Genomic DNA, 20,584 nt, shown 5'->3' with positions numbered 1-20,584 from the left:
AGTCCTAACGGTATATCTGTCGTATGCCCCACATTGTTTCTGTGGTTAATTCCTGCAGTGTAGCTTGTCTATTAGCACTGACAACTGTACACAAATGCCACTGCTCTCAGTCTTTAAGTGAAGGCTGTTGGACACTGTATAGTCTGTGGTGAAAGATAATGTCTGAAATTTGGCACACTCCTGGCAGTGTGGATCTCAGAGTATTGAATTCCCTAATGATTTCCGAAATGGGAAGTCTCAAGTATCTAGCTCCAGCTACCATTCTGTGATCAAAGTTTTGTTAATTCTCAGCCATCATCACATCGGAAACCTTTTCACATCACTTACCTGAGTACAATGCACTGCCCTTTTATACGAGGGCTATCCACAAAGTACATTACGTTTTGGAATTAAAAATTAATAAAGTATTGGAAATTTTTTTTAATTATATACAGATGAAAGCCACACTTAAATGCTACTTTTCTACATAGTTGCCATTTAAATTAAGGCACTTATCATAGCGATGGACAAGCTTGGAAATTCCTTCGTCGTAAAATTCGGCCGCCTGCACCTTCAACCACGTGGCGACCGTCTTTTGGGACAGAAAAGGTGTGATTTTTGTGGATTTCCTGGAAAGAGGCACTACAATAAACTCTCAAAGGTATTGCCAAACTCTGCACAGCCTCAGAAGAGCAATACAAAACAAGCGCAGGGGAAAGTTGGGCTCAAAGATCTTGCTGATTCACGACAACACCTGGGCCCACACAGCAAATCCCACTCGTGAAGTTCTCGTATCTTTTAAGTGGGAGTTGTTTCCTCATCCGCCGTACAGTCCCGACCTGGCACCGAGCGACTTCCACTTATTCCCAGCAATGAAGAAGTGGTTGGCTATGCAGCGTTTTGATGACAACGCACAGCTTCAAGAAGAGGTAACCACGTGGTTGAAGGGGCAGGAGGCCGAATTTTACGACGAAGGAATTTCCAAGCTCATCCATCGCTATGATAAGTGCCTTAATTTAAATGGCAACTATGTAGAAAAGTAATATTTAAGTGTGGCTTTCATCTGTATATAATAAAAAAAATTTCCAATACTTTATTTATTTTTAATTCCAAAACGTAATGTACTTTGTGGATAGCCCTCGTATATTGTGTACATGATACTACTACCCTCTTTATATGTGCATATCGCTATCCCATGACTTTTGTCAGATCTACATCTACATCTATACTCTGCAAACCATTATGAAGTGCATGAGAGGGTACATGCCATTACCAGTTATTATATTAGGGTTTCATCCATTCCATTCATGTATGGATCACAGGAAGAATGATTGTTTGAATGCCTCTATATATGCAGTAATTATTCTGATCTTATCCTCATGAGCCCTCTGTGAGCGATACATTGTCAGTTGTAGTAATTCCTACTGTCATCATTTAAAGCCTGTTCTTGAAACTTTGTTAAAAGACTTTCTCAGGATAGCTTACATCTATCTTCAAGTGTCTTCCAGTTCATCTCCTTCAGTATCTCTGTTACCTCCTCCCATGGATCAAAGAAACCGTAATCATTCATACTGTACTTCTCTGTATACCTTCAGTATCCCCTGTTAGTCCTATTTGATACAGATACCACTCATTTGATCAATGTTCTAGAACCGTTCAGTATTCTAGAACCAGTCACCCGAGTGGTTTGTAAACAGTGTCCTTTGTAGCCTGACTGCATTTCCCAGTGTTCTACCAATAAACCAAAGTCTACCACCTGCTTTACCTCACCTCGATGTATAAAATGGTGGTTGATTGACTTATTACAACAGCTGCACCATTTGAACTGACACACGTGAAACTTTTGCTTGTGTGAATTCTGGTGTGGCAGTCTTCTCCTTTACCAGTGAGTCCCATGTTACTTAATCATTCTCATCCCGTATTGCTGCTTATTCTTCATCTTTCCACATTACTATGACTGTTAACTGTTTATTCTGTCTCTACTTGCACTGGCATGCTACTTTTCTTCCTTGTTGTGTCTTGCTCAGTCATTTTTTCCCCATACCAGTTTCCTCATTTTCCTTCTCTCTTTCATATTCTTTCAGATTTCTTTTGTTATCTCCCGTATTAATGTTGCCACCATTTTACTAATTGTTCTTTCATACCTGTATGTACTGTTTCCATCTTCCTTTATTGCTCCGAAAGTGAGGTGTAGTGGTGATGAAACATTGAACGGACATATGGGAGAAGTCACATTGAAATGCTGCTTTCAAAATTTTTGCAGTTCATTTGTCACTTGGGTGAGATACTGAAAGATGAAAGATTAGATGATTCTTTGCTTCTTACCAAGGTTGGTGTTAGGGGCTTCATTGCCATCAGAATGTTAAACACACTAGGGAAACAGTCCACCATCCATTTACCTTTTCCTGTATAGCTGTTACAGCTCATCTTCCTTCTCTGACTTTATTTTACTACTGTGAATTGAGTCCATATCTTTTTTTTTTTTTTTTTTTTAATCTATCTGTACGATAAAGTGAAAAGCTATGAGATGAAATGAAGTGGGTAAAAGGCCCATAGCCAAGCTGAACAGAAACTTAGACCTGATTGAGCAGCAAAATATTTCACATGTGAATCTTCAGATTTGAATGCATTTGTTTATCCATATTATTTCTGTTCAGTGGTTTTAAATTCCTTATTGATGTTAATGTATGTTGTTTTTATCTATAATTTTTTTTTTTTTTTTTTTTTTTTTTTTTTGTAACCCAGTTCAGTTTCTTCACACTAACATACTTTTTGTTACTCATTGCCCCACTTCAGTTTTTGGCTTAACAGTCATTCTATGTTACATGTTTTGTTCTCACTACTTTGTTTTTGCTGTTTCTTCCTTGTGTTTTTTTTTAAAATACTCATAGATTTGATGTAGCTCAAACTATTTCCACAAGAGTACGCAACAAAATTATGTAAAGATAGTTGTTACCATAATATACTCTGTTAGAGATGATTTCATTGTACACTATACATATTTTTGCTTTTGGTTCAGATATTTACTTATGATGGAAAAAAGTTACATAAAAAGTGAATGTGTGTGTCTAAGGCAGATGAAACATTTTGCAGCATTGGTGAACGCCAGGTTGTTAATCTGGTGAAGATAGCTGCATTTTGCCGGGACACTAATTTGACAGAAAGTCGTCAGTCAGACATTCGACGAGAGTGCCTGCGTTACTGGGACATCCCAGATAAATCAAGAACAGCACCACCTTTTGTTAGTCCCAGCATTAAGTGTGAAGAACTACTGAAAAAAGGTGCTTTATCATTTTTAAAGGAATTCTATCTCTTTTTTACCTTTTGGTCCCTATTAATTCCTTTGTTTCAATTATTCATATTAAAGGGCAACGTATATCTCTTTGTCTCATGTAGTTTTAAATGCTTGAATTTCTTTAGATCAATGAAACTCTTTACAAGTAACACTTTTGATAAGAAGCCTCTATAAAAGTGGCTCATATGAATGTAACACATTGCATTTATGGTTAGTGTCACAAAGTTAATAAGAAGGTGTTGTTGCAGAGGAAATTTACAGGAAAAGCCACGAAAAATGAGTAGTGCTTCACATGTTGGATTAAACTGCAGCAAAAATACCCTTTTTTTGTTGTAAAGTTTATAATGTGCAGGCACTCTTTTAGTTCAGTGATCACTGTAAAATATGCTGTTTGCAGGGAATCCTAACTGTCCTAAATAAGTCACAGCATTTATGGAACACAACTTGCTGGTGAAAGGCTGAGGAGCATATACATTATACATACATATCATAAACAGTATATGCACAGATCTGGAAAGTATGTTTGAATCCACTGTAGAAAGAAGAGAGACAGTACATTCTTCATTTGGATTCATGATTTTCTCAGACAAGACCAAAAGATATAAGGAAAAGGGGCTTCCAAATAGCGACCTAATTGTTTTAATTAAAAAGAGAAGCAGCTAAGAATACTGCACTGAATTAATACTTCTCTGGTCAAGAAATTTTGTATCAAATTTATCAGCCCAGAAAAGAATTCTGGTGTATATCTTTTTGCATCACAGTCTGTAATCCATCAGTTTCTAGAATTACAGTTGTAATATTATTACTTTTCCTGCTAGAACACAGATATACTTTTACAAGCGAATTTATCAGTGCAGTTGCTGTGGAATTATCAGTTTTTTTCTTCTAGGAGCCATTAATTTCTTGTCTAGTAAAACTACTTTTCTGAAATTTATAGAAGGGATTTGTATTTTGCAGTTAGCCGCTCATTAGTTTTTCTTTTTGTTTATTTTCATATTTGTTACATTGACTCTTTCCCTTGTATTCCTTTACTCCTTAGCTAAGTGTTACAGCTCCTGACATCATTATTCTTCACTTTGGTATAAGTCAATAATTTTAATTATTAATAACTGTGATATGGCAAGACAGTGGTACAATAAAATAGGTCAGTAAAAATGTGCTGTTGCAAATACCAGAGTCCCAAAGTGTAATTTGATGGGTATAGTCTTGCTTCCAGACAGAGAGAGATTTTCAAGGAACATAAGGTTAAACTTGTCCATAAGAGTATAGAGTTAGGCTTGCTTCATCAAAGCCCATCAAAATAGTTGGCCGAGGCAGTTTGTTTGCAGTGTGTCTAATGAACAACAAAATGATGCAGACTGTCAACCCAGAATTCATTGTGTGTGTGTGTTTGTGTCATTATCACAAAACATTGTAGTATCCACTGAGATTGGGCAGATAAACACTATGCATGGAAGCACAATTTAGTCTCCCACAAATTGCACTGTAGTGTTAACTCGGACAATCCAAATATTTATGCAAAAACATTAAATAACTTTGCATTTGTGGACAGAACATCTTGATATCAGGATGGTGGACTGATGACGAGGACAGGATTCGGCATTAATAATTGTATGAGCCTCCACCTAACCAAAAACAGTTCTTTGTCAATCTGAAAGTTTGGTTATGAGATCATTTATACTTTTGTCCTGCCATGTTCTATTCTTTTCTCTTTATGGGTGACAGTGTGTGTTTTCTTAGAATTCAAATGCTGGATTATATATACAAGATTGAAGGCATTCAGTGAATTTGGTTACAGGCATGTTCACACATGAGTCCCATTGAACATAATTTGAGCTACAGCTATACCAGCCCTCCAGTGACAGCTGTGAGGCTGCAATTTCTTCTTTTCAGGTTTCTACAGTAGTATTATGGAATTTCTGATACATGCATGAGAAGTAGTGTTGGCCAGTGTCTGTATAGGTGGACAATTTGTGAGTTATTGTACTGTTGCGTTGATCATCCTTCCAGACATTGATCCATCAAATCAGTGAGGTTAGAATAACAGCCAACTTACATGAATCATTTTTGTGTATTATATTTTGTATACACTGATCAGCCAGAACAGTATGACCGTCTACCTAATAGCTGGTATATCCACCTTTGGCACGTATAACAGTTACAATATAGCATGTCATGGAAGCAGTGAGGCCTTGGTAGGTCTCTGGAGGGAGTTGGCACTACATCTGCACACACACGTCACCTAATTCCCATAAATTCTTGGGGAGGGGGGGGGGGGTGGAGGACTGTGAATTCTGGCATCATGTTTGTGTTTGATTGGGTTCAGATCTGGTGAGTTGGGGGGGGGGGGGGCAGCATATCAATTGTAGCTCACCACTGTGTTCTTCCTCAAAACACTCTGTCACAGTCTTGGCCTTGTGACATGGCACATTATCTAATGAAGCATCCCACTGCCATCGGGAAACATGATTGTCATGAAGGGGTGTACATGGTCTGCAAACATTGTATGATATTCCTTGGCTGTCATGATAGGGCCTTGCAGACGCTCCACTGGACCTGTGGATGCCCATGTGAATGTTCCCCAGAGCATAACGGAGCTGCTGCCAGCTTGTCTCCGTCCCGCAATACAAGTGTCATCGACATGATGAAGAAGGTCTTGGGATTCATCAGACCATACAACACTGTGCCACTGCACCAGCATCCAGTGCCAATGGTCACGTGCCCATTTCACTTATAGTTGCCGATGTCGTGGTGTTAACATTAGCACATGCATGGGTTGTTGGCTGCGGAGTCTCAACATTAGGAGTGTTCGGTCCACTGTGCATTCAGACACATTTGTACTCTGTGTGGCATTAAAGTCTGATGTTAGTTCTGCCGCAATTCGCTGCCTGTCTTATTTTACCAGTCTGCCCATTCTATGACGTGTGGCATCTGTAATGAGGGGGTGGCTGCCCAACCTTGCAAAAAAACATCTGGACATGGTTTCATCTGGGTTTCACCATATGTTGAAGACACTCACAACAGCAGTCCTTGAGCACCTGATGAGCTGTGCAGTCTCCAAAATGCTCATGCTGAGCCTTCAGGTGATCACAATCTGCCCTTGGTCAAACTCAGATAGATCATTTGGCTTCCCCATTCTACACAGGGACAGCACCCTCACTGATACTACATGCACCATTCATGTGTCTGACTAGCAGTCATTCCTTGCCAGGTGATTCTGATACCACTTGGAATCTTGGTTCTATCAAAATGGACTAAAACTAAATGTAACTAAAACCAAAATGATGCAATTTGAAGCTAAATCAGTAGAAAGGAGTGAAATAAAGATAACTTGCAATGATCAGGATATCACAGAAGCAAACCACGTGAAGTTCTTAGGCCTAAATCTTGACAAAAATTTAAATTGGAAGGTACACATAGATTACTTAGCAAATCAACTGAACAACTTAGCATTTGCAATGTGTATTTTGTCAGGTGCCACAAACATAGATACCAGAAAGATAGTTTATCACTGCTACTTTGAGTCAGTTATTCGTTATGGCATAATCTTCTGGGGAAATTCAGCAAATGTCACTAGGCTCCTAGTATTACAAAAGAAAGTAATTAGAAACATGTGTGTTGCAAAAAAACGGGAATCCTGTCGACCACTGTTAAAAAATTTAAAAGTACTATCTATCCCCTCACTTTACATATATGAGATGGTGGTGTTCCTATATAGAAATCAACATACACTAGACAATTTCCGTTTTGACCACAACTACAGCACTCGCCACAGAGATAACTTCAAACTTCCAACACATCGTTTAAAACTTTATTCCCAAACGCCAGAGTATATGGGGTTAAAAATTTTCAATAAAATAAAAGGCAGTAATATATTTAAAATGGAGATTGGTTCACTGAAAAGATTGCTCTTTACTCTCCTGGTGGAAAAGTGTTATTATTCTGTCGATGAATTCATTGAGGACAGCTTCACAATCTGAACACAGGGATTGTAATACATTTATTATTTTATGTACATGTGTAGCTGTAACTTAGAAATGTAAAATATAATGTAAACTTTTGTAGTTCTCTTAAAAAAAGTGAAAAAAGTTTCTTTTGTAAACCTTGACATGTCTCCTGTACATCAAATCAAATGATTTGAAAATTGTATGTAATGAGATGAATAAACCACATAACATAACATAACATAACAGATTTGTATCAGTAGTAGGTCGGTGGTCATGATGTTCTGGATGATCAGTGTGCACACATATGTATTGGATGGAGTCATTAAAAAAATCTATCTTTACATACAAGGGTGGATCAAATATAAATAGGATTTTATTTTTTATTTAAATTCATTTATTGAAAAACTCAAGGCACTTTTCCACATAGACTCCTGCTTTGGAAATGCACTTGTCCCAGCATATGGGCTGCTTTTTGATGCCCTCATCATAAAAAGAACTGGGACACTGTCACCAGCCAGTTGCGCACGAAGTCTTCCACACTGTCGTCGTCTTCAAATTGTCGCCCTCCTAGAGCTTCTTTAAGTGATCTCAATAAATGAAAATCGCAGGGTGATAAGTTCAGGCTGTAAGGAGGATGATCAAGAGTAGTCCAGTGCATTTCCAGTAGCTTAGAGACAGTTAGAGCTGCAGTATGAGGTCGCACATTGTCATGGTGGAGGATGACTCTTGAATCGATTGGTCTTGTCTTTTGCGGCGATATGCAATTCTTGCCTTGTTCAACACTTCGCAGTACTAGCAGCATTGATTGTGCGTTGCTCATGCAAATCGTCAAATCCCTCCCTCCCTCCACCAAAATGTATCCTATCAAGTGGTTCCTTCTTTTAGTCAGTTTGTGTCGTAAATTTTCTGCAGTTCTTCTTTAGTTAGCCAATGTACATATCTAATCTTCAGTGCTCTCTTTAGCATGATGTTGCAGAAGCACTTTCATATAAGGTGACATTCCAGTCGAATACTTTCAGAAAAGAATTCATAGCACTTAAAATTTATGTTAGATGATTATGTATTTTTCTTTTTAAGAAAAGCATTCCATAATATTGCAGATCTTCATTTTATATCCTCTTTAATTCTGCCATCATCAGCTATTTTGCTCCCCTAATAGTGTCTCATTTCATGATCTAATTCTCTCCACATCACCGGATTTAATCCAACTCCACTCCATTACCCTTGTTTTATTTTTGTTGATGTTCATTTTAAGAGGGTGTTTTGAAAAGTTCTTGGTACAGAATAGAAAAAAAGTGCTTACATCACTGAAACTTTTTTTTATTTTTCAATGTAGTCTCATTGTAGATTAATGCACTTGGTCCAACGATGTTCCACTGCCTTGATCCCACCTCGAAAATGAGTTTCCTCCAAGCCTGGAAAATAGTTGTCAACTCCGGCTATCAATTCTTCATTTGAAGTGAATCTTCATCCACCAAGAAAAATTTTCAGTTTTAGGAAGAGGTGGAAGTCTGCCTAGCCATATCAGGTGGATAAGGCGGGTGTGTCAACAATTCATACCTTACTTCATGTCATGGGGACGGCATGGGTTTTCGATCAAGCATCAAGAATCATGGCACCCATATCGCAGATAATTTTTTCATTGCTAATTCTTCAGTTAAAAAGTGATATACCCTTTCAGACAACATCTGGCAAGTGTGAGCAATTTCACACACTTTCAATCGGTGGTCCTCCATGACCATTTTGTGCACTTTTGCAATGATTTCTGGAGTAATGACACATCTTGGCTGACCTCTGCACGGATCATCATCTAAGCTCTCACGACCAAATTTAAATTCATTTATCCACTTGGCAACAGTTGGATATGAAGGAGCAGAGTCCCCCATTGTATTCTGGAGATTGGCATTAATTTCCTTTGCCTTCATACCCTTCTGTACAAAGTACTAAATCACTGCTCGAATCTCGATTTTTTTTTACATCTTTGCACATAACTACGCAAGAACAACAACAGAGCCACGTCACCACCACAGCTCTCTTCCAAGAGCACTGATGCAGCACATGTTTACAGGCAATAGTCCAATGAATGTCATGTGAACAACTCGTTGCGCTTGCACTGACCCCTCGTGGTGATTCTGAGAACTTTTCAAACCACTCTTATATAACCTGTTTTCAAGACACTACCCATTGTGTTCAACTTATCTTCCAAGTCCTTTTCTTTGACAAAATTACATTGTCTTCAGCAAAAAGTAAAGTTTTTTTCCTTTCCCTGAACTTTTTCAAATTTCCCCTTTACTTCTTGTTTAATGTACAATTTGAATAATATTGGGGATAGGCTACATCCAGGGGTGCCGGCTTATTAATAAGATATTGGGGGGAGGGGGGGGGGGGGCATACTGGGGGTCTCGCCCCAGGAAATTTTTTAAATTTTTAATGAAAAATAGTGAGTGTTAAGGTTTTTTAAGCATTTTGGAGTAATAAGATCAACAGTAGAACCCCAAAAATGGACTCTCGATAACGTGACACTCCGGGAAACTCAACAAGCCTGACACATTTTTTGGCTTTGAAAAAAAGAAACAAAACATAAACATGCATGGTATTTTCGTAAAAAGCCAATTTAATTTGCAGTAAAATGGTTCAAATGGCTCTGAGCACTATGGGACTCAACAGCTGTGGTCATTATTCCCCGAGAACTTAGAACTAGTTAAACCTAACTAACCTAAGGACATCACAAACATCCATGCCCGAGGCAGGATTCGAACCTGCGACCGTAGCGGTCTTGCGTTCCAGACTGCAGCGCCTTTAACCGCACTAATTTGCAGTAATAATCATGCTTATAGACTATTACAGAGCAGTGAGTATATAGCTCTGAAAAGACTGAAATTATATTTAAATAAATCCTAAACTACCATTAAAGAATATAACATAAAATATTGCTGTCGCACAGTAATAGCATTTTGATTAATAAGTGAAATAGCTAATTTAAGCTTACTTTGAATAAGGCTCAGGGTTCATTAAATAAAACAGTATCTTGAAGTTAATGCTTAAATACAGTTAATAAAGTTAATACAGTATGTCTAATACTTTCTATCAAAAAATATGTAAATAGCGAGTTTTAATTGGGTCTTACAACCTAAAAATATTTAAGCATTTGGAAATAACTAATACACTACTGTAGTAATATAGTAATACAGTACTAAACTAGTACTAATAGTTGGAAACTGAAAATTAACATTATGTATGAATTTAATTCTCTATTTTATAAAGATTTTTAACATTGCTCTAAATGCCATTATTAGGGCTAGAGTGTCTTTAGAAAGGTGCAAATGTTGACTGTCTGACTGGATTACTGAATATGAAGTCGTTGATGACTGGTCGGATACCCAGTTCATCCAAAACATCTCAGTGGGCATGAAGAACAACCAAGTTGTTCAATCGCATCTGTCCCATTGTTGATCGGAGATATGACTTCAGACGTCTAAGGGCGCTAAATGAACAATCTGCTGTTGCTGTTGTGATTGGAACTATTTCGATAAACTTAATGCACTTCACTATTTCACATAACATTTCTCCAACTGCAGGCTCTTGTGTAATGTAATAACTTACATCACACATGTTTTTTAAGACCAGTTATTTTTTAATTAGCTATATTGGAAAACATATTCAAGTGTAAGTGCAGTCTTCAATGTCTAGGTCATTTTTGAAAAAACTCTGTTGATTTTTTCAAATTGTTTCACCTCTGTTTACTAAATGCAGGCACTCTTGTTCATCTGCAATGACTTGTGTGAGTCCAGTTAAGGCAAACCGCTCAGTAATACTCAGATTGCACTGTTTCACAAACTTCAATGTAAATAGCTTTGTAGTATTCCTTTGGGGTTTTGAAAGTGTGCAGTGAGCTGGCTTCGTTTTTTTCATCCTCCTTTGGTATACTTCGATTCTCAGGAAGCGAAGGATCAACAATTTGTGAAGGTTTTTCTTTTAAACACAATTCCCAAAAGTGTTCAAAACCATCACTCCTTCCATTCAATATACAAATCAAGCCTCGTATATTTTTTCCAGATCATCAACACTTAGATGAGGGCATTGAATTTTTTCATTGACATGCTCTATTGGGATCATTGCATGGCAATAAAGACGTAAATAGAAAGAAGTCTTAAATAGTAACATTGACTCAAGTTAGCCTGCACATTTGTAACCTGCCTCTGTTTTGTCCTCTGCTGAAAATGTTTCAAAAAACTCTAGAAGTTCTTCAAAGTTTTTGAATATTCTCAAGATACTAGAAGCCCACATAGTCCATCGAGTCAGCCAAAGGGGTCATAGACCAAGCTTGGTCGCTGGCGCTCTCACAGCGTATGCCTCTGAAAAGTCCCATCCTTTGTTGGATTCCCTTATGTTGTTTATTAAGTCCTTGGCTAAAGCCATAATATCCCTCATAGAAGTAAGATGGTGGAGACTATCTACAACTGCCAAGTCTAAACTGTGAGCAGTGCAGTGCACATAATGTGCTTTCGGTTGTATATCTAAAACTAACTTTTTTAGTCCTTTGAAATTACCTGTCATATCGAGGCACCATCATAGCACTGTCCTCTTCAATTATCCATTGACAAATCAGCGTTTGTGATTCATTGTTGGGAGTTTTGTATAAGCCAATAAAGTCTTTGTTGATGATTAAGGAAACATCGACAGTATGAATACAAAATGACACTTGTTTGTGAATCGAAGAATCACTTGTTTCGTCAACCATAATAGAAAAATGTTCAGTGTTCTTGATTAAAGCCAAAACCTTTCTCAACACAGACTTTCCTTGTAGATCAATAATCTCGTTTTGAATATTGTGGGATGTCCGCTTATACGGCGAATGTCCTAACCAATCTTTAAACTCGGGTATGTCATTCTTTCAGAGTTCCAACAGTTGAAAAAAATTTGAGTTTACATCTTCGTGCCCTCTAATTGTTAGTCCTTGTTGACATAGAAACTGCATGGTAGTAAAAATTGTGTCAAGAGCTAAATGGCCTTTCTTCATATCACTATCTAACTATTTATTCAATTGGGAGGCCACACTTCGGGTAGTAATAGAATTTAGTTTCGGAACATCTTCTTCTTCTTCTTTTTTTTTTTTTTTTTTTTTTTTTTTTTTTTTTTTTTTTTTTTTTTTTTTAAGGAAATTGTAGTAGATTTTTAGCATCTGCTACTTTGCAGGTTATGCAAAAAACTTTTTCAGTAGATGCTTCATATTCTAGCCATTTATATTTGACCAATCAAGACTTCTGAAATGATCTTCCCTTATCGGATTGTCTAGATTTCGGCTGTGAACGGTTCTCGCCTAAAGACGACAAAGCAATTGACGACACAGTAATTGTTGGAGGTTGATGTGCAGTATCATCAAGTTCCAAGTGCGCATTTTTGGTAACAAATTTATCCATTGCAAACTTAATTCACAATACACTAAGAGACTAAAGTAAACAAATAAAATATAGTCATATAAAATAGTCCACTAGACACTAAAGTCGGAACACAAAACACGTCTGCAGCATGCACTGAACGAAACTTTCCACACTGAATGACTGCGACTGCAGGGTGGGCTTTATATAGCCATGGCGTCATAATGTCTTGAAGTGTCAAGATGATGTGAGGCAGAGGATTCCAAGGGCTTCAGCTCCAGTCATTTTGATGTCTCTGCAGCTGCAGTGGTGGCATCTGGCGCCAGACTTTACCCGAAGGTTTGCACACCGGGACAAATTCTGACAAGGGTCACCTTGAAAGTAATGCTCCACATTTTTTTCACATGCTCAGGACTCTTAAAGAATTCTTATGGACAGTTAGCATTCAAAACATTGTTGTGGGCTGAGGGGGGGGGGGGGGGGGGGGGAGAAACAATGGGGCATTACTTTCTGAGTGACCCCTGTAGCTTCTAAGATAAGTTGTAGACCAACATTGCCTTGCGTGCTTCCTGCATTTTGCTGGAACCCTAACTGATCTTCCTAAAACTGCTTCTGCCACTCTTTCAGTTCTAGTGTGGATAATTCATGCCAGTATTTTGCATCTGTGACTCATTAAACTGGTAGTTTTGTAATATTCACACCTACAAGCACCTGATTTCTTTGTTATTCAGAAAACTGTTAACAATGAGACCGGTTTATAATTTCCAATTTCATCTTGTTTACCCTTTTCATAACTCAGTCATACTTCTGTATATACCATTTGTGGGAAACAGCCTTCATCAAAAAACTAGTTGAACGTAAGAGAGAGTGTATGTGCAATGCTCTGGTAGATTATTTATATTATTTTAATGGGAACCTCAAACCATCTTCAGAAGTTAAAGTTTTTAGGGATATTACATTTTTCACAGTTGTCTTATTGAATGTAGGGCTACATGTGAAAGCATGCACATTATACAACAGTTGCAATTACTATGCAGCCTTCTGTAAGGGAATGACAACTAGTCGGCTGTCTACCTACGTGAATGGTGCAATGTGAGTTTCAATGTGATACTGAACTTCCTTACCTTTGTGTGACAATTGTTCTCTCAGACATCTTCTAATTCTTTTCAAATCCAGAATCACTGCACCACATTTCTGAGAATAACTTGTGTTACTGCTGTTGAGTTAACAAACAGCGAATGGTGTCTCAGTCGTAAGAGACCCCAGAAAAAGTGTTACAAACATTGTGGTAAAAGAGAATATGAAATCAAATTTGTGCATGACATACCTTTATGGTTGAGAAATGAAGGTATATTATAAGACGTGCTGGAAATGACCTCCCACCACCTGTACACACAGTTCAACACAGCACTAAATGTTTGCAAATGTTGCTGCCAGAATACTGGGTGTGACTGCCTGGATTTCATGGTGGACTTCTGATGGAACTCAATGCTGATGCCTGGTTTGTTCTTATGCACGTAACCTTATAAGTGGCCCCACAGAAAACGTCTTTAGGGGTCAAGTCAGGTGACCTCGGAGGCCATAATGCTTTGGAAATCACACTGTCAGGGAACAATGATTTCAATGCAGCCATAGTCGCTTTAAACATGTGGCAAGTTGTCCCATCTTGCTGGTACCAGCTAAGTGTCTGATCCTCGTTATCCAACTGATTAGCAGGTTCATGAAAGAGTACCTGGTACACTTCACTGACAACAGTAGTGTAAAAAAAAGTCCAGTGATGCACCACTGTTATAATGCACAGAATAAGCCCACCTTCTCGAATGAAGGGGTTTCTCAATGACTACATGCTGCTGGTTGTTACTACTCCATAAATGTATATATTGAGAGTCCATATATCGTTATAGGTGAACCACTCTTCAAAACTGTACCTTGTATACTGTAATATTTCTGGGCTTTCAATGAGAAAGCTGTGAAACGAATGGCAGTATGGCAGGTGTTTTTCATGGTATGTCTGTATCACTTTGTGAACACCTGTAAACATTGAGATACACTGGCCTACTTTCTCTGTAGCTCTGTGACACATGCTGTTGAATAGTACAGTTTCATGCAATTAACAGCAAAGAATCTTTATGCTCAATGCCAACAATCATCTCTTTACCTCAACAACACTTTCTTTCGATAACTGCGGGCACCCCTGACCCCCTCGCTATCTAGATCTAACAATGTTCCCTTTGTGTCCAGCTTTGTCACCAAGCCTTGAACACAGTGTTCAGACAGTTTATGTCAACTTTTGAAACATTGTAAAATCAGTTGCTGACATGTCTTAAAATAACCAGTTGTTCAGTAGTGTTTCAGAAGAAACGCACAATTTCCACGTAATATCAATACATGACAAGAATAAAGCAGCACTGGAAGAAGCAATTCACACAGAACACCATGAACAGTGAGCCACGCTACACTGAAACACAAGATTAACACTCAGCTTGTGGATCCTCATTGCTGTCAGATTTCACTGGTGCTACCATATCGATGATTTATGTGAGAACGTCCTCTGTGAAATCCAGTACTCTGGCAGCACTGTGGACCAGCACTACTCACAAACATGCAGCACCGTGTTGAACTGTGTGTACTGGTGAAGGTAGGTCACTTCCAGCACCTTTTCTAACATACCTTCATTTCTCACCAATGAAGATATGCCCTGTACAAACTTGATTTCGTATCTTCTTCTCTTAAGAACCAGGGCTCCTTACAAACACCACACCGTATGTTTTATTTTCAGTTACATATACATACTACATTATATGATTACCTTCAACATTCCATATCCTGAATAGTAGTAGTAGTTTATTTTTCATGATCCAGGGAATATGTATTTGTGCATCCAAGCAGATATTTCATCTCATGAAGTCATTGCAATTACTGTTCCTTGCTGAAAATGCACCTTATCCCTCACTACAGTTCCCCATATGCAAAATAAAAATTAATACCCACCCCCTCCCTCTCACACAATATCTGTATCTTTACATTTAGTATGTTATTTTATAACTTTTAGTAGCAAGTATCATTAATCATGGGGATACACATCACTCCACTGGGGAGGTATATAGCACCTCATATCCTCCACTTAGATGAATGAAGTCTCTGTAAATATATCTACATACTGTATTTAACACTGAATGTTTGCACTATGTAGAAACCTTTTACTCCTAGCACAGTTTTTTTAACTGTACATTAAAAAATTAATGAGAAATATATTATTGTGGGAGTAATGTGTTTTACCTCTGGACATAGCAATGTTTTACTGTGATGAACATGGCTGGTAATTTTTTGTTTTGTTAACAAGGATAACAGACTAGTATATGATAAAAATTGAATAGATTTTACAGGCATCTGATTTCTAATACAAACTTCAGCAAACATAGCTAATCATGCTTACATGTTGTAGTTACAAGAAATAATCTTGAAAACATTGAGCTATCATAAATAGCATAACATACTTTGGCTAACTTGTAAACATTTAACTTTCATATAATTTCTGTTTATATTTTCTCTTTTTGCTCCATATTATCTCAGCCACACAATTTCAAACAATTTTAATATTTTTCTATCTATGAGAACTTGATTTCATAATCTTTTACAATTCAAGCTAGTTTTAATCTGTACAATATTGGAGTTTGTCTTAAAACTTAATTATTTCAATGATATTTAAATCATTTTATACTACTTTCACCTTTCTCCTTTAAAAATCATCTTTGTTTCTTTTCTCTTCTGAATTTGTGTCAGTACATACAGCATCCTCCAACCTATACCCCAGTACAGTATCTCATGTGTTGGTCCTCATTTCTTGTTACACTTACTCTGTTTCATGTCATACTACAAATACTCCCCCCCCCCCCCCCCCCACACACACACACACACGTACACACTCTCCCCTCTCCCTCTCGCTCTCCCTCTGCCTCTGCCTCTCCCTCTCCCCCCCCCCCCCCCTCTTCTATCTTCCCTTTTTTTAAATTAATTTTTTTATTCCCCGCTTTGAAACCTGTTACTCCTACCTTGAAAATAAAAAATTAAACACCTCTTTACATTTTTAGTCCTCTAAGTTCACAATGTTTCTTTCTTCCCTTCTTATTTATTCCTGTGTCATTCTGGCCTGCAAACTGGGTCATGTTATTTCACTGAGTTGCTAGTTTTTAAATCATATTATGATGGTATATACACTATTTTAAAATGGTGGGAATTCCGGGTTGGACTATCAACAATATGAGGAGAAGATAGGTTGCTACTCACCCTAAAGATGACACATTGAGTTGTAGACAAAGCCATCTTCAGAAAAGGAAACACACATTCATTCACACAAGTAAGCACATCTCACACACACATGACCGTCATCTCTGGCATTCCAGTCTGAGTTGCCCAAGATGGTGGAACTGTGTACTTGAGGTGTGCTTTCTTGTGCGAATGAATATATCTGTGTGTGTGTGTGTGTGTGTGTGTGTGTGTGTGTGCGTGTGTGTGTGTGTTTCCTCTTCTGAAGAAGGCTTCTTCTAAAAGCTAATGAGTAAGTATATTTTCATTGTGCCTCTCTGCAGCTCAATGTGTCATCTTTATCTTTTCCTTATATTGCTGTTATTAGATATAATATTTTTCGTTTCATGTTAGCAAGGTATGAACATTTTTACATCAGTCATGGTAGGACATCATTCATATTTATTAGTGGTCACCTATTTGGCTCTCTCTTCCCTATGTTGGTGTGATGTTACCTAACATCTGAGGGGAAAAAAATCATCTACATCTGCATGGATACTCTGCAAATCACACTTAAGTGCCAGGCACCTTTACAATAATTCTGTATTATTCCACTCTTGAATAGCACACGGAGAAAACGAACACCTATTTCTTTCTGTGTGAACTCTTATTTCACTTATTTTATTATGATGATCATTTCTCCCTTCATAGATCAGCATCAATAAAACATTTTCGCGTTTGGAGGAGAAAGTTGGTGATTGAAATTTTATGAGAAGACGCCACCGCAATGAAAAACACCTTTGTTTTATTGATGCCCACTGCAAATCTTGTATGTTCATGATACCCTCTCCCATATATTTCTCGGTAATACAAAATGTGCTGCTCTTCTTTGAACTTTCTCAATGTACTCCTATCTGGTAAGGTTCCTACACCATGCAGCAGTACTCCTAAAGAGAATGGACAAGTGTAATGTGCATGGTCCCTCTAGTAGATCTGTTGCAACTTCTAAGTGTTCTGCCAATAAAACACAATCTTTGGGTCGCCTTTCCCACGACATTTTCTATTTGTTATTTCCTCTTTTAAGTTGTTCATAATTGTCATTCTCAGCTATGTACGACTTTTATATTTGATTAATTTATCGTGTAACCAAAGGTTAATGGTTTCGTTTTAGCACTCATATGAATGACCTCACATGCTAGGTGTTTTCTTTGATTTAACAAAGGCTTTTGACTGTGTTGACCACAAAATATTACTGCAGAAGTTGGACCATTATGGAGTAAAGGGAGTAACTTACAATTGGTTGACCTCTTACTTTAAGAACAGAAAGGAGAAGGTAATTCTCCACAATATTGAGAGTGGTAGTGATGTTCAGTCCCAATGGGGCACTGTTAAGTGGGGCGTTCCCCAAGGGTCGGTGCTGGGGCACTGCTATTTCTTATTTACATAAATGATATTCCTTCTGGTATTACAGGTGATTCAAAAATGTTTCTGTTTGCTGATGACACCAGCTTGGTAGTGAAGGATCTCGTGTGTAATATTGAAACAGTATCAAATAATTTAGTTCATGAAATTAGTTCGTGGTTTGTGGAGAATAATTTGATGCTAAATCACAGTAAGATTCAGTTTTTACAGTTTCTACCTCACAATTCAACAAGAACCGATATTTTGATCAGACAGAATGGGTATATTATAAGCGAGGCGGAACAGTTCAAGTTCCTAGGTGTTCGGATAGATAGTAAGCTGTTGTGGAAAGCCCGTGTCCAGGATCTTGTTCAGAAACTAAATGCTGCTTTATTTACCATTAGAACAGTATCTGAAATAAGTGACACTTCAACATGCAAAGTAGTCTACTTCGCATATTTTCATACGCTTATGTCATATGGTATTATTTTTTGGGGTAATTCTTCTGATTCAAAAAGGGTATTTTTGGCCCAAAAACGGGCTGTTCAAGCTATATGTGGTGTAAGTTCGAGAACCTCTTGTCGACCCCGATTCAATAGTCTGGGAATTCTGACATTGCCCTCACAGTATATATTTTCTTTAATGTCGTTTGTTGTTAGCAATATTAGCCTATTCTCAAGAGTTAGCAGCTTTCACTCAGTTAATACTAGGCAGAAATCCAATCTGCATGTGGAATGCACTTCCTTGACTCTTGTGCAGAAAGGAGTGCAGTATTCTGCTGCATCCATTTTCAATAAGCTACCACAAGAACTCAAAAATCTTAGCAGTAGCCCAAACTCTTTTAAGTCTAAACTGAAGAGTTTCCTCATGGCTCACTCCTTCTATTCTGTCGAGGAGCTCCTGGAACGGCTAAAAAATTAAGCAAATTCCAGTGTTACATTGTTGATTTTCTTTATTTAAACTTACGACTTGTCACCTGAATATGTTTTTTTTTATATTTCATTTTATCTGTTTCTAATATCGTGTTATAATTTCATGTATTGACTCGTTCCATGACCATGGAGACTTCTCCTTAATTTGGTCCCATGGAATAATAAATAAATAAATAAATGTAGGGTCAATTGCCATACAGACAACTTCTCTGAATTTTTTGCAATTGATTTTGATCTTCTGATGACTCTAGTAGATGGTAAACAACAGCATCATCTGCAAACAACCAAAGATGGCTGCTCAGATTGTCTCGTAAATTGTTTATATAGATAAGGAAAGCAGAGGACCTATAACACTATCTTAGTGTGGTTTCTAGCCACTTGTGAGTTATGGTGTCAAAACATTCTGGAAATATAGAAGTACGGAATCAATTTGAAATCCTTTGTCGATAGCACTCAACACTTCATGTGAGTAAAGAGCTAGTTGTGCATCACAAGAACAATTTTTCCTGGATCCGTCTTGACTGTGTGTCAATAGACCATTCTCTTTGAGGTATTTCATAATGCTTGAACATAACATTTATTCCACAATACTACTTCGTATCAATGTTAATGATATGAGCTTGTAGTTTAGTGGAGTTCTCCTGTTGCCTTTCTTGAATATTATTGCATCAGCATATTCTGAAAGGAACCTAATTAGTATACAGTCTCGACTGGAAGACTTGATTTTATTAAGTGATTTAAGTTTCTTCACTACTCTGGAACTATCTGTTACTATGTTAATCGTGTTGGCAGCTGTTCTTGATTCAAATTATGTAATATTTACTTTGTATTCTTTTGTGAAGGAATTTCAGAAGGCTGTGTTTAGTATCTCTGCTTTAGCAGCACTGTTATTAATAGTATTTCCTGTACTATTCTGCAGAGAAGGCATTAGTTGTGCTTTGGCCCTAGCATACTTTACATATGACCAGAAACTCTTTGCGCTTTCTGCCAGGTTTTGAGACAAAGTTTCATTGTGAAAACTATTGTAAGCATCTCACATTGAAATCCACTCTAAATTTTTAGCTACGAAAACCCTGTGGTCGTTAAACCCTGTACCTTAAAAGCAATGCAGCACAAGGGATTGATGACCCTGTAGTTTGGTCCCTTTAAACCCCCACACCAAACAACTAACCAGTGCAGAATACCTTCCCAAGTGTGTGTGTGTGTGTGTGTGTGTGTGTGTGTGTGTGTGTGGGGAGAGGGCAGGGGGGGGGGGGTTGGGTTGGAGGGGGAGGGAGAGGGGAAGTTCATTGGTGGGCTGGAGAATAGATGTCATCAGTTCTACAGAATGGACACCACCAGCTTCAACTGCATATGCATGTGCATGTGTGTTTATTTTCCAATAGTGCTACTTGTTACCGATATTAG

General features: G+C 37.8%; 1 protein-coding gene across 1 annotated transcript in view; it reads left to right on the top strand.

Moving 5' to 3' along the window:
- Positions 1-20,584, top strand: part of LOC124711168 (cap-specific mRNA (nucleoside-2'-O-)-methyltransferase 1) — a 284,326-nt gene that overhangs the window by 173,898 nt on the left and 89,844 nt on the right. The window contains exon 12 of the mRNA XM_047241092.1: positions 3,073-3,260. Coding sequence (XP_047097048.1) covers positions 3,073-3,260 — 188 coding nt within the window. The remainder of the gene's footprint in view (positions 1-3,072; positions 3,261-20,584) is intronic.

The sequence above is a fragment of the Schistocerca piceifrons genome, chromosome 8 (assembly GCF_021461385.2).
Source record: "Schistocerca piceifrons isolate TAMUIC-IGC-003096 chromosome 8, iqSchPice1.1, whole genome shotgun sequence".
Lineage (NCBI taxonomy): Eukaryota > Metazoa > Arthropoda > Insecta > Orthoptera > Acrididae > Schistocerca > Schistocerca piceifrons.
The sequence above is the reverse complement of the archived record's forward strand: the minus strand, read 5'-3'. Positions and strand labels throughout refer to the sequence as shown.